General features: G+C 46.2%; 1 protein-coding gene across 4 annotated transcripts in view; it reads left to right on the top strand.

The window, feature by feature from the left end:
* The window catches only part of OSBPL9 (oxysterol binding protein like 9), a 128,191-nt gene that overhangs the window by 6,585 nt on the left and 108,037 nt on the right, over positions 1-13,569 (top strand). For all 4 annotated transcript variants that reach the window (XM_040408520.1, XM_040408518.1, XM_040408519.1 and 1 more), the window contains exon 2: positions 8,135-8,185. In XM_040408520.1, the coding sequence (XP_040264454.1) occupies positions 8,135-8,185 (51 nt within the window). The remainder of the gene's footprint in view (positions 1-8,134; positions 8,186-13,569) is intronic.

Below are 13,569 nucleotides of genomic sequence, written 5' to 3'. Positions count from 1 at the left end.
GATCCATCCCCATTGACTTACATTGTAAGTCTGGACGGATCCGCTTGCCTCCGCACGGCCAGGCGGACACCCGAACGCTGCAAGGCTTAACGCTGCCAGACTGATGCATTCTGAGCGGATCCGCCTCCACTGAGAATGCATTAGGGCTGGACGGCTGCGTTCGGGGCCGCTCGTGAGCCCCTTCAAACGGAGCGCACGAGCGGACACCCGAACGCAGGTGTGAAAGTAGCCTTACTGGACAGCTTCTTGCACATGTCCCAGACCGAACACTCGTGTGAAATAATCCTTAATAATCCCCCTCCACCTTTTGTCTGGAGTTTGGCTTGCGCTTGCTGTAGAGCAGACAGGCCTAGACTAGTACTTGCTGATTCTGTACTCGTCTGCAGTGTTAGAAGGCCTCGTGCATACAGGCGGTATGACCCTTGTATACTGCCATACAGGCTCCTTATGGTGCCGTATACAGAACCTTCGTACATGAAGCGTGCCATGGAGTGCATCATACAGAATCAAACACAAATATCCTCTGTATGAGATTGGATTTATGCCGAGTTACATTAGAGGCCCTATACACATGAATGGGGGCCCTGTTATGGCTCTGTGCAAAACAGAACTGTAATGCCGCCATGTTCATGATGTCTTGTGTGGTGCGACACTTTGGGCCTATTATAGACCCTCCAAATCTCACCTGGTAGCCTGTGTTCACATCCGCATTATGGGTTCCATTATAGACAGAAACCACAATGCAGTGCAGGATCCCTAGCATGACGGATACTGATGGCATCTGACAGAACCCACTGACTTAGGCCTAGTTCACAGGTCAGTGTTTGGTCAGTGATTTCCATCAGTGATTGTGAGCCAAAACCAGGATTGGAGCCTCCACAGAGATAAGGTGTAATGGAAAGATCTGCACCTGCTCTGCGTTTTTGACCTGCACCTGGTTTTGGTTTACAATCGCCGATGGAAGTCACTGATCAAATCACTGAAGTGTGAACTAGGCCTTATAATGGGGTATGTTGGGTTCAACTATGGGTGACTGTTGGTTTAACAAAAATTGTGACAGAATCCATTTGAACAAAGTTTTAGAAATATTTAAGAAAAGGCGGAAAAGGAAATGCGTATGCAATAACGCTAGACATGTGAAAAATAGAGTCTTGGGAGCAGCGCTGCCGTGACCGTACTGTCCACTGCAAGATTGATGGGGCCAACTTTCAGTAAGGCCTCCTGCACACAACCGTTTTTCCCCCCCGTTTACTGGCCGTTTTTTGCGTTCCGTATACGGAACCATTCATTTCAATGGTTCCGCAAAAAAAACTGGAATGTACTCCGTATGCATTCAGTTTCCGTATTTCCGTTCCGTTTAAAGATAGAACATGTCCTATTATTGCCCGCAAATCACGTTTCATGGGTCCGCAAAAAAACGCAACACATACGGAAATGCATCCGTATGTCTTCCGTTTCCGTTCCATTTTTTGCGGAACCATCTATTGAAAATGTTATGCCCAGCCCAATTTTATCTATGTAATTACTGTATATGCCATACGGAAAAACGAAACTGAAACAAAAAAACGGAACAACGGATCCGTGAAAAACAGACTGCAAAACACTGAAAAAGCCATACGGTCGTGTGCAGGAGGCCTGAGGGAGATAAACCAGAACAGCTGATTGGCTGGGTGTCGGACCCCCCTTCCCCCCCCCCCCACCGATCAGCTATGGATGTCCTATTCTGAGGATAGGCCAGTACATAAAGCCCAGAAACTCCTATGAAGGCTATGTACACCTGTGGGGGCAAATTTTTATTATTATTATTATTTCATTGTACTCATTTTGAGCTAAAAATCATTTTTTAAATTGGTCTTTAATAAAAATATTGAGCCCTTTGCCCTGTTCAGATGCTCTAGTACAGGGGTCAGCAACCTCCGGCACTCCAACTGTGGTGAGACTACATCTCCCAGCATGCTCCTTCCACTTGTGTGGGAGTTTAGAGAAAAGCCAAGCTTGGCTCTAGTAGCAGGAAATGAATTTCAGCTCAGCTGACGGCTCCTTATCTTTGATATCTGACCTTATAAACCATCATTATAGCTCAGTTATTATCTTACTGAAATTCCAATATTCATTTTTATGATATAAAAAAAAAAAGACTTGAAATTGGTTTTTATTACAAATTTTACTCCGTTTGTCTTCTGCAGCCTGCATGTATTCTTGTATGTTGCAGTCTGCTCAGCGCTGTTCAGTGTGAACTCTGTCAGGTGAGCTCTCTCCAGAATGTATGAGAATAGGTTCAGGCAGCAGAAGACAAGCAAAATGTTTAATAAAACCAAACTATACAAATGTATTTTTAGCTAAAAGACCAAAAGCCTTGGCTTTGCTGCTCCAGCCCCTGTGTTCCTGCAGGTTTCAGACCACTACCACATCTAGGGCCTGCATCGGTGTCCTCTGGAGTTGGCGTGTTGTATAGAAGAACGACGCAGCGTTTACAACTGATCACGCCTTATCCATTATTAATGTCTGTGCAGCTGAATCCGTTCCAAAGATCATTTCCGCTAAGTGTTGTGTTTCCTGTCATGGGCGTCTCATCACATGAGGTTTTCTCGCCGATGTTCTTGGAAAGGAAATGCTTTTTCTCTTCATTTTCAATCAATATCTTCTGTGAGAGTTCCTGGAACAGCATCGAAGGCATGCATGCTGGGAGTTGTAGTTTCACAACAACTAGTGTACCAAAAGTTGCTGCTCCCTGTCCTACACCTTCAGCAGCTGTCGGATGAACGCTGGCTAAGATTTCTTCTGGCGTCTTTCAATTCCTAGAGAAAAGCATGTGATTCATACCCAGGGAATGCAGCAGTTTTTTTTTTTTTTTTTTTTTTTTTTTACAAACCGGGCCTGGAGCCTTCCCCTTTCCTCCCCCCTCACCAAGACACCAGAACTATACAACATAAAATATAGGCCACATTTAATAATGTGAGTGCATCTAGATTTTAGCGTAACTTGCGGCAAAATGTAACACAAATTTTTGCACAAAAATTAGCAACCTTTATGTATACATCAAGGGAAGAATAAGAACTGGATCGCACATCCACAATGCTTTGATCTAATAAACTCGCTTCTCAGCGCAATATTAAGTGTAAACCCCCCTATACTGCATGCTGTACCAGAGGCATTAGTGTACATTTTGATCAAAAGACATAAGCCCACTCAACACGTCAAGGTTGCCTCTAAGGCTGGGTTCACACGGGCGTTGCGTGAAAATGTGCAGGTGCGTTGCGGGAACACCTGCGATTTTTCCGCGCGAGTGCAAAACATTGTAATGCGTTTTGCACTCGCGTGAGAAAAATCGTGCATGTTTGGTACCCAACCCCGAACTTCTTCACAGAAGTTCGGTCTTGGGATCGGTGTTCTGTAGATTGTAGTATTATCCCTTATAACATGGTTATAAGGGAAAATAATAGCATTCTGAATACAGACTGCATAGTAAACTAGTGCTGGAGGGGTTAAAATAAATAAATAATTTAACTCACCTTAGTCCACTTGATTGCGTAGCCCGGCATCTCCTTCTGTCTCCTTTGCTGAACAGGACCTGTGGTGACGTCACTCCGGTCATCACATGATCCACCACTATGGTAAAAGATCATGTGATGGATCATGTGATGACCGGAGTGACGTCACCAAAGGTCCTTGACCTGTAATTAATGCTCACCACAGGTCCTGTTCAGCAAAGGAGACAGAAGGAGATGCCAGGCCGCGATCAAGTGGACTAAGGTGAGTTAAATTATTATTATTTTTAACCCCTCCGGCGCTGTTTTACTATGCATTCTGTATTCAGAATGCTATTATTTTCCCTTAGAACCATGTTATAAGGGAAAATAATAATGATCAGGTCTCCATCCCGATCGTCTCCTAGCAACCGTGCGTGAAAATCGCACCGCATCCGCACTTGCTTGCGGATGCTTGCGATTTTCACGCAGCCCCATTCACTTCTATGGCGCCTGCGTTGCGTGAAAAACGCAGAATATAGAGCATGCTGCGATTTTCACGCAACGCACAAGTGATGCGTGAAAATCACCGCTCATGTGCACAGCCCCATAGAAATGAATGGGTCGGTATTCAGTGCGGGTGCAATGCGTTCACCTCACGCATTGCATCCGCGCTGAATACTCGCCCGTGTGAAAGGGGCCTAAGAGTGGGACCTACTCTGACAAAAAGGCGCAGCATAGCGCGGTGACAAAGCGGCACGGCCCTAGTAGGTGGCAGGACCCAGGAGCCAAACAGCAACCCTGCTGTCTGACAATGGCACTGGGTATTACCGAGCCACTAGCACAGCGCCACAAAAACAAAGGCCTAGGTCCTGCCACCTACTAGGGCCGTGACGCTTTGTCACCGTGCTATGCTGCGCCTTTTTGTCAGAGTAGGTCCCACTCTTAGAGGCAACCTTGACGTGGTGAGTGGGCTTATGTCTTTTGATCAAAATGTACACTAATGCCTCTGGTACAGCGTGTAGTATGGGGGGGCTGTACACTTTAATATGGCGCTGAGAAGAGAGTTTAATTAGATCAAAGCAAAGCATTGTGGCTGTGCGATCCAGTTCTTATTCTCCCCTTGATATATACATAAAATGTAAGCATTTTTTGAAAATAGGTTTTCCAGGAGATCAATATTGATGGCCTATCCTCAGGATCGGAGGGGTCCAAGTCCCGGAAATCCCGGTGATCTGCTGTTTGCTCGCAGCATACCAAGCACAGAGCCGTGCATTGTATAGTGGATGTGTTTGGCATTGCAGCCCAGGCCCATTCACTTGAATGGGACTGAGCTGCACCTAGACGATGTGACCAATGAACGTGACGTCACTGGCCTAGGAAGTGGGAGGTGGCGCTCACCGGAACACAGTGGTCGATCGGCAGGGCTGAGGGGAGTCGTACCCTAGATATTCATATTGAGGACCTGTTCTGAGCACAGACTATCAATATTAAATTCTTTGAAAACTCCTTTTAATGGTATTTTTACGTGTGTGTTTTTTGTTGAATTTTTTGTTGTGTAACATTTTGTACATGCAGGTTTTTAAGCCCTATTGAGAAGCCTTTAGAAAGATTGTCATACCCAGAACATGGGGAGTTTGTAAAAAAACTAAAGAAAAACCAAAATGCTACGTTTTACACTTTACAATACTTTGAATTATCCTGTGGACACAATGTGTGGGTCATTTATTAAGAGAGTTTAGTTTCGTTGTAAAAAGTTGACGACCCCACCACCACCACAGGGGAGTAGCGGGGCCGGGCTATCGGCCTTGGCAAGTTCACTAACATTTCAGTCTGTTTTCAGGGGTAAATGACGATTGATAACTTCTCAGTAAGGGATTGGAATAGGTTTCAATTCAGGAGCACGGACTGGCGGAGGGTATGCCTAATTTCTGACGAGGCACATCCTCCGGGTATTGCAGGGGATATCAAAGACCAGTGTAAAATGCCGGTCTCCATCAGTGACCCCTAATGTGTTTAACAGCCACCCCAAATGCAGGTTGGGGTTGAAGAGCCCTAATGGCTGATTGCACATGAACGGTTCTCGTGCCGGCAGTTAATCAGAGGAGCCACTGATGCATAGTAATGAGCCGGCAATTGCAGGCTGTATAAATGTTAGCTCCCTGTCTCTATTCATTGTCTGCACCATTGCTTTAGGGATTGAGCCTCGTGTGCGTGAAATTACCCATAGTCGGTGCAGACGTGGCTGGACTGGAACATGTATGAAAGATGATGATTTCACGGCCATACCTTATGGATCCTTCTCTGCATTAGTGCATATTTTTTGGGACCCCTATAAAGCGTGTAAAAAGAATGTATAACGAAAGAGTAGTGGTCCAAAATTGGCCGTCTTTTGGATTTTCCCTTTAGATATCCTCCACCTCCACGATGGGCTGTTGGTATGCTCCAGAAGCGTAACTCTCCATCCACTGTGGCTGTGCCAGTGTAGTGCGGTGCAGCACCCATTCAAGTGAATGGGAGTTGAGCTGCAGTATGCCTGCATTGCCGGTGGCTGCCGAGAACAGCTGATTGGTGGGGGTCAAACACTGTACCCCCACCAATCTGATGATAATAATGATAGCTTATCAGTCTCTAAATAAGAGTGGAAAACCCCTTTTAAGAGGTTAAAAAACAAAACAAACACAAACAAACAAACATTCTCCTACCCGAGGGGTTTTCTAGCCTCAAACCTTAGGACAGTATTGAACATGATGCACTGACCTGCTCCCCAACACTCCATTTTGGTGCCAAGTCTCCAGTCTGTGCCCCTTTAGGTCCCCAACATGCAAATGTTCTGATGGGTCACATGCCACTTTAGCCATTCACTCAGTCCCTGAGTGGCACATCACTACTTGGTCCCTGAGCTCTGCGGCAGGCAGTGGCTGATCCAGAGCCTGGTCTCGGGAGGGGCACTTCCAGATTATATTCTGTCCGCCGCCACAAAACAATGGTGCTTATAGAACAGACTACACAGTGTAGCGGTATACTTTATATTGTGTGGCACAGTAGCGGTATACTGTATATTGTGGGGCACAGTGTGGCGGTATACTGTATATTGTGGGGCACAGTGTAGAGGTATACTGTATATTGTGTGGCACAGTGTAGCGGTATACTGTATATTGTGTGGCACAGTGTAGGCTATATGTGTATAACAAACATATTCCACATGAAAACTTAGTTACTTGGCTTGGCCCTTGGGGATCTCGGACACCACTTCCACACTTGGCCGGGGGCTCGGCGGAGCCGATGTTGTGTTTTTATCCCAATGATAAAGATTTCATAATAAGGATTTGGAGAAGGGGCAGAGGGATAGCAGAGCAGGGAGAGGCTGGTGCTGCTACTAGGGGGTCATACCATGGGGGAGTAATAAAGCCCACCATAATACCCCCCAGTAGAAATAATTCTCCTTATAATGTGCAAAAAATACCCCCTTGTAATGCCCCAGGTGAGCTAATGTCCCCATAATGTGCCAGTATAAAATACCCCTATATAGTGCCCCCAGTAAATGCCCCCATAGTGCTCCACACCCTCCTTCCTCCTAGTGCCCCCCATAATGTACCAGTATAAAATGCTCCAGTAGATGCCCTTAGTGTCCCCCATAATTTGCAAGTATAAAATACCCCTTCTTAGTGCCCCCCGTAGATGACCCCATAGTACCCACCATAATGTGTCCCAGTATAAAATTGTACGGTACAGAGCCCCCTATATAAAATACCCCTTCTTTGTGGCCTCAGATGCCCCTATAGTGCCCCCAATGATGTGCTAGTATTAACAGCCCCCCCCATGTGCCAGCAAAAGTATTGTGTGTGTGTGTGTGTGTGTGTATATATATATATATATATATATATATATATATATATATATATATATATATATATATATATATATATATATATATATATATATATATAAACAAAAACACTTATACTTGCCTCCATGTCAGCGATGCGATGCAGGCCTCTTCCGGCCTGTGTCCTGCGCTGTACGGCTCAGGCGGCGCGATAACATCGCGCCGGCCTCTGATAGGCTGCCTATCAGAGGAAGGGAAAGGGACACTCCTCTCCCTCCCCTGCCTCAGCACAGCCATCTGTATCGCTGTCCTGAGGACGGCGATACAGATGACTATGGAGATGAGCACTTCCACAATGGAAGCGCTCATCTCCCTGTGCCCCGCCGTCAGCTGGGGGGGGGGGGCGCAATTGCCTTCCCCCCGGATCAGCCACTGGCTGCAGGAGATTAGCTGCTGCTATGTCTCCCATACACTATACACAGAGGAAGAGGAGATTCTGCTTCCCTGTCTCTCTTTGGCACCCCCTCAGAAGCAGTGTAGCTGTGAATCCAGCACTGGGGTGCTACAGTATAACATCTCTTAGCTCATTTATGGTTTACAAGTGGGGTTTTGGTATTTAACTGCTCTTTTTTTGCCTCCAATATGTTCTAACATTGTAGTTTAGATCATGTACAGCTATGTTTTCCCTAGGAGAAGATGCTTTGAATATTTTATATCGGTTTAAGAGGGAGGAAAGGCAAAATAGCACCAGGGAAAAATAAACCTAATGGATTCTGAGGTTATAAGGTAGAAGCAACGCAGTCCAGATAAATAGTAATTCTCCTTTTATTTTTTTCAGTCAAAAGACAAAATGATGAGAGGATCCCGGCGTGGCTGTGTGCGTCTCAGGGTAAGTGCGGTCCCCCCCCCTCATGCAAATCTTGAAATGTCATTTTGAAGAAAGTGTTTTATCCGATGCGGATCTCGTCTGAATGGCCTTAATGGCCAGGGAAGTCTAAGTAGTCGTCCTCTCTCCTGCTCCGCATTTCCTGTGTAACTGATCATTCATGGAGCTTATGAGCTATGGACCGACCATATGTGATTTATGACCAGTCGGCAATTAGTGTCTTGGTGTGCAGCTGCTTAGACATGCCTAATGTTTTTAAAGGGGCTGTCCAGATTAATTGTTATACTGATTGAACTTTTTATTTTAAAGACATATTGGTTCAAATGTTATCCACTGCCGGCCAGCTGCTGGAATGGGCTTTATGAACATGTTTGATGATATTAACCCCTGCCCTGCCATTTAGACATTTTTATTTTAACTCTGACAGCCCCTTTAAGCAGGGTACAACCTCGCTAGATATCATTTTTAGGAACCCCGGCAATCGGCTGCAGAGTATATTGAAATCAACGGTCAGTCCATGTAATGCATGATGTGTTGGGTCCTTCAGAAGAAGCTTTGTAGTCACTCTGCTCCTTAAATGGGTTTTCTGGGAATGATTTAAAATGGCTGCCAGAATGTGAATAGTACTTTTTGCCTCCACTTCCAGAGCTGCCTAGGGGGTTAAAGGGACAGGGCCTCAATATACACCATACTGCTGTACAATAGATGTAATTCTGCCTACACTTTATCATCATGGCTGAGCAGCCTGACAGGAACACTCATCAATGTGTAGTATAGGAAAGTGCCAGAGCGTAGTGAGGCCCCGGCCCCTCGACAGCCCTGCAAGTGGAGCCCGCCAGTCCTGCTCACATTCTAGGACACGTTGCTGACGGCCATTTTAATTCATTCCTGGAGAACCCATTTAATAGTTGAGTGTTCAAGAGATTGGAGGATGACCAAGAGAAATGGCAATGGCTTATAATATTGTATATTTCATTTTTAAATCCAGTCATTTTTTATTTCAAGATTTAACAGAATACTATTTCTAACGACATGGCCTAAGATTAGAGGGGCCCTGTATTTTCTGCCATTTTTGGGCTATTTAACACTTGTCCATTTTGGTCAGTATTTTTCATCAGTATATGTAATTCAAAACTAGGAGTGAATCCAACGGCAGAGGGGCAAAGATTTCCGTAATACTTTTTTTTATTTGTAATTTATTTTTTGTTAATGTCCCACTCCTGTATTTTGGCTTACAAAAACTTCTGCAAAATACTGCACACGACAGTTTCCCCCCCCCCCCGTTTACTGGCCGTTTTTTTTGCGGTCCGTATACGGAACCATTAATTTTAATAGTTCCGCCAAAAAAACAAAATGTACTCTGTATGCTTTCAGTTTCCGTATTTCCGTTCCGTTTAAAGATAGAACATGTCCTATTATTGCCCGCAAATCACGTTCCGTGGCTCCATTCAAGTCAATGGGTCCGCAAAAAAAGGAACACATACGGAAATGCATCCGTATGTCTTCCGTTTCTGTGCCGTTTTTTGCGGAACCATCTATTGAAAATGTTATGCCCAGCCCAATTTTATCTATGTAATTACTGTATACTGTACATGGCATACGGAAACACAACGGAAACAAAAAATGGAACATCGGATCCGTGAAAAACGGACTGCAAAACACTGAAAAAGCCATACGGTGACACAACCTGCTCTTATCCACACACTAATCCTGTATAGCTGCAGATTAGTCCTTCTTTCAGTAATGGTAGGGACGTACATTTCTAGAAGGTTTTCTACAGTCAGTAGGACAGAAGCTGTTTAAAGGGGTTATCAGTGATTATGGAAAAATAAAAATAAAACCTCTTAAAACTCATCAGGACATACATATACATTAGTTAAGCTTGATTTCATCAAGTAAAAACCCACATTTACACCTTTTCATGGTTCTGTCATTGCATAGTTTACATGCTGAGGGGGCGTGGAACAACAAAGCCTGAGCTCTGCCTCATGAATATTTCTGGGTGTGAACAACCTGACCTTTCCCTCACCCTGCTCTGCACTTTGCATAAAAAAAAAAAAAACATGATCATCCCCTAGCCTAGCTCACACTGGCAGAAGATCTTCCTGCACATTGCAAGATTGGATCCGTCTATGCGCTTGTCATGCGGATGGACGGATCCGTCTGGTAGTCTTTTTCACAGTTTTCCTGGTCGCAGACCGGAAGGACGGATCCGTCCTTCAGTTGTTTTGCAATGCTGGATCCGGCAGAAAGTACCGTCGTCTGAGCTGCCTGCCGGATCTGCTGATCAGTGTGACAACTGACAGCATTTGTAGACTGTTCCGGGTGGGGATCGGTCTACAAATGCATTGCGGGTGGGGATCGGTCTACAAATGCATTGCGGGTGGGGATCGGTCTACAAATGCATTGCGGGTGGGGATCGGTCTACAAATGCATTGCGGGTGGGGATCGGTCTACAAATGCATTGCGGGTGGGGATCGGTCTACAAATGCATTGCGGGTGGGGATCGGTCTACAAATGCATTGCGGGTGGGGATCGGTCTACAAATGCATTGCGGGTGGGGATCGGTCTACAAATGCATTGCGGGGACGGATCCGTCTATCAACTTGTCATGCAGATGGACGGATCCGTCTATCAACTTGTCATGCAGATGGACGGATCCGTCTATCAACTTGTCATGCAGATGGACGGATCCGTCTATCAACTTGTCATGCAGATGGACGGATCCGTCTATCAACTTGTCATGCAGATGGACGGATCCGTCTATCAACTTGTCATGCAGATGGACGGATCCGTCTATCAACTTGTCATGCAGATGGACGGATCCGTCTATCAACTTGTCATGCAGATGGACGGATCCGTCTGGCAGTCTTTATGGTCTGCGCATGCGCAGACCGGAATGACGGATCCGTCCTTCAGTTGTTTTGCAATGCTGGATACAGCAGGCAGTTCAGTCGTCGTATCACTCTGCTGCAAGTGTGAAAGTAGACTTAGTCCTGCGACCTCTCACCGTGCACTGCCGTGCCGCGCCGGAGCTCCGCCCCCGTCCCCATTATAGTCAATGGGGATGGAGCGGCAGTCCAGCGGTACGGCCAAATAGCGGCAGGGCGGATCCTACAGGGTGAACAGCCTGTCTGATACGTCCTGCCTCTAGTGTGAAAATACACTTACGCTAGTGCTAATGTACCATTATCAGTATCCTGTATCTAAGCAATATCTATATTATTCTAATATATATTCAATATGGATATTGCTTAGATAAATATATATATATTGGTGGCAGATATGGATTATATATAGCTATATCAATAAATATAATGGACAATTATATATTTATTTTTCCCAGGGGGTGGTAACTGTAGAATGTGTAGTTGTGGAGGGTAACATGGCTGTAAGTACGATCCCCAGATGCAGAGGGGATCACACTAAGGCTGAGTTCACACGGGCGGGTATTCCGCGCGGATGCGATGCGGGAGTTCTTCTGTGAAGAAGTTCGGGTTTGGGTACCAAACATGCGCGATTTTTCTCACGCGAGTGCAAAACGCACTACAATTTTTTGCACTCGCGCGGAAAAATCGTGCGTGTTCCCGCAACGCCCGTGTGAACTCAGCCTAACTCTAGCCCAGTGAGTGCAGGAGGGGGAAACATACCCTGCTGCCGGAGAAGAGATCGCCTCGGCTCTGGTACGTACCGCGCATGCGCGAACGCATACCATCGCCGAGGCAGTGTGAGAAGAGCTGGAGAGGGGAGGGCACCAGAGGCTCTGACGTCTCGTATACAGAGCCTGGCCTCAAGCAGGGAGAAGCCTGTAAACGAGACGTCAGCGCCAGAGCCGGCTTGCTGACGTCGGGGGGGGGGGGGGTCACATGACCCATAAGTGAACTGGGCAAATGGGGAAAGAGAGCTAATGTAAGTGATTAGAAGAAACTTTCAATAGAATATAATAAGAGTAATTAGAATGAATTTATTTAAGTCGGATAACCCCTTTTAACGAGGCCAATGTCTAGTTTTTAGCACTGTCATCAGTCTGCACCACTTTCTTCTAATTTCTCTTCGATTCTAGAGAGGGGAGTAAAACGGACAAGAAAAGGATATGTTCTATAATTTGCAGAACAGGAAGAGATCTGTGTGCACATGTTTTTGCAACCCATAGAAATAAATGGGTCCTTGTGTGATCCACCAAAAATGTGAGTCGAACGCAGATTAAAAATACGGTAGTTGTAGATGGGGATAAGCGAATCGACTCACATAAAACTTTGTTCCAGTACTGTACGGAGTGAGTGCTCCGTACATTATTAGAATGTATTGGCTCCGATGAGCCGAAGTATTGCGAGACTTAGCATAATTGGTTTCTACTGTAAAAAAACATTTGCCAAACTCCGGTTCGGTTCCAAGGTACCACTTGGAACCGAACCAGAGTTTGGGAAATGGTTTTTTACAGTATAAATCAATTGCTGAAGTTATTATGCGAAGTCTCTTGAGACTTCGAAGTAATAACTTCGGCTCATCAGAGCCAATACATTCTAATGCTGTACGGAGCGCTCTCTCCGTACAGTATTGAAACAATGTTTTATGCAAATCGACTTCGGATGTTTCATCCGAAGTCGATTCGCTCATCCCTAATTGTAGAATGAATGAGCCCTCCCCCAGAGCGTTTCGCTTGGGGGAAACATGGGGGCACATACACATAAGGGGTTAATGTTAGTTAGTAGGTATTTGGCGCCTCTTTTCTCTCCCCCCCTTTTTTTATCTTTCAGGTGAATTTACCTCAGGTTAAATCTTACCTGGTAAACCGGTTTTGGCAGGTTTGACAGGACCCTCCTGATTGGCTGCGGCGGTTGCTGGGGGAGAAATCCATCAATTTGATTTGACAGGGAGAAAACGGCGGGAAGCTGGCACCTTTATATTGCGGCATTCCGCTGTATTGAGGTGCCAGTTTAAGAAGACTGTGACCTGCGCTGGACCTGCGGACTGGAGTCGGCATGGAGGAGCTACTGCGGCAGCTGATCTTGAAAGCGGAGTCTGCCGGCGGTGAAGAATGGCTCAGGAGCTGTTTGAGCCAAGCGCCGCCTGTGAAGAAGCAGCCGGAAGAGGAGAGCCCAGCAGTGCCGGTGACAGCAGCGGAAGAGGCGGCGGTCTGTTAGCTGATGGAGGGGGAGGTTTCGGCGCTTCCCTGCAAAAGAGCTAGGAAGTCTGGGAGCGCCGTTCCCCCCCCTTTATCCGAAGCGGGACGCCGTCGCAGCAGAGCGCGGGGAGCAAGTGAAGGCAGGAGGACGCGGACCCAGTCGGCCAGGAGAGAAGCGTCCAGAGCGCAGAGCAGCCTGCCTGTGGTGGATCTGAGAGAAGACGCCGAGGAGGAGCGCAGGCCGGTGGGCGGAGCTACGTGG

The sequence above is a fragment of the Bufo bufo genome, chromosome 9 (assembly GCF_905171765.1).
Source record: "Bufo bufo chromosome 9, aBufBuf1.1, whole genome shotgun sequence".
In the NCBI taxonomy this organism is placed as follows: Eukaryota; Metazoa; Chordata; class Amphibia; order Anura; family Bufonidae; genus Bufo; species Bufo bufo.
This window is presented reverse-complemented; position numbering and strand designations above follow the sequence as displayed.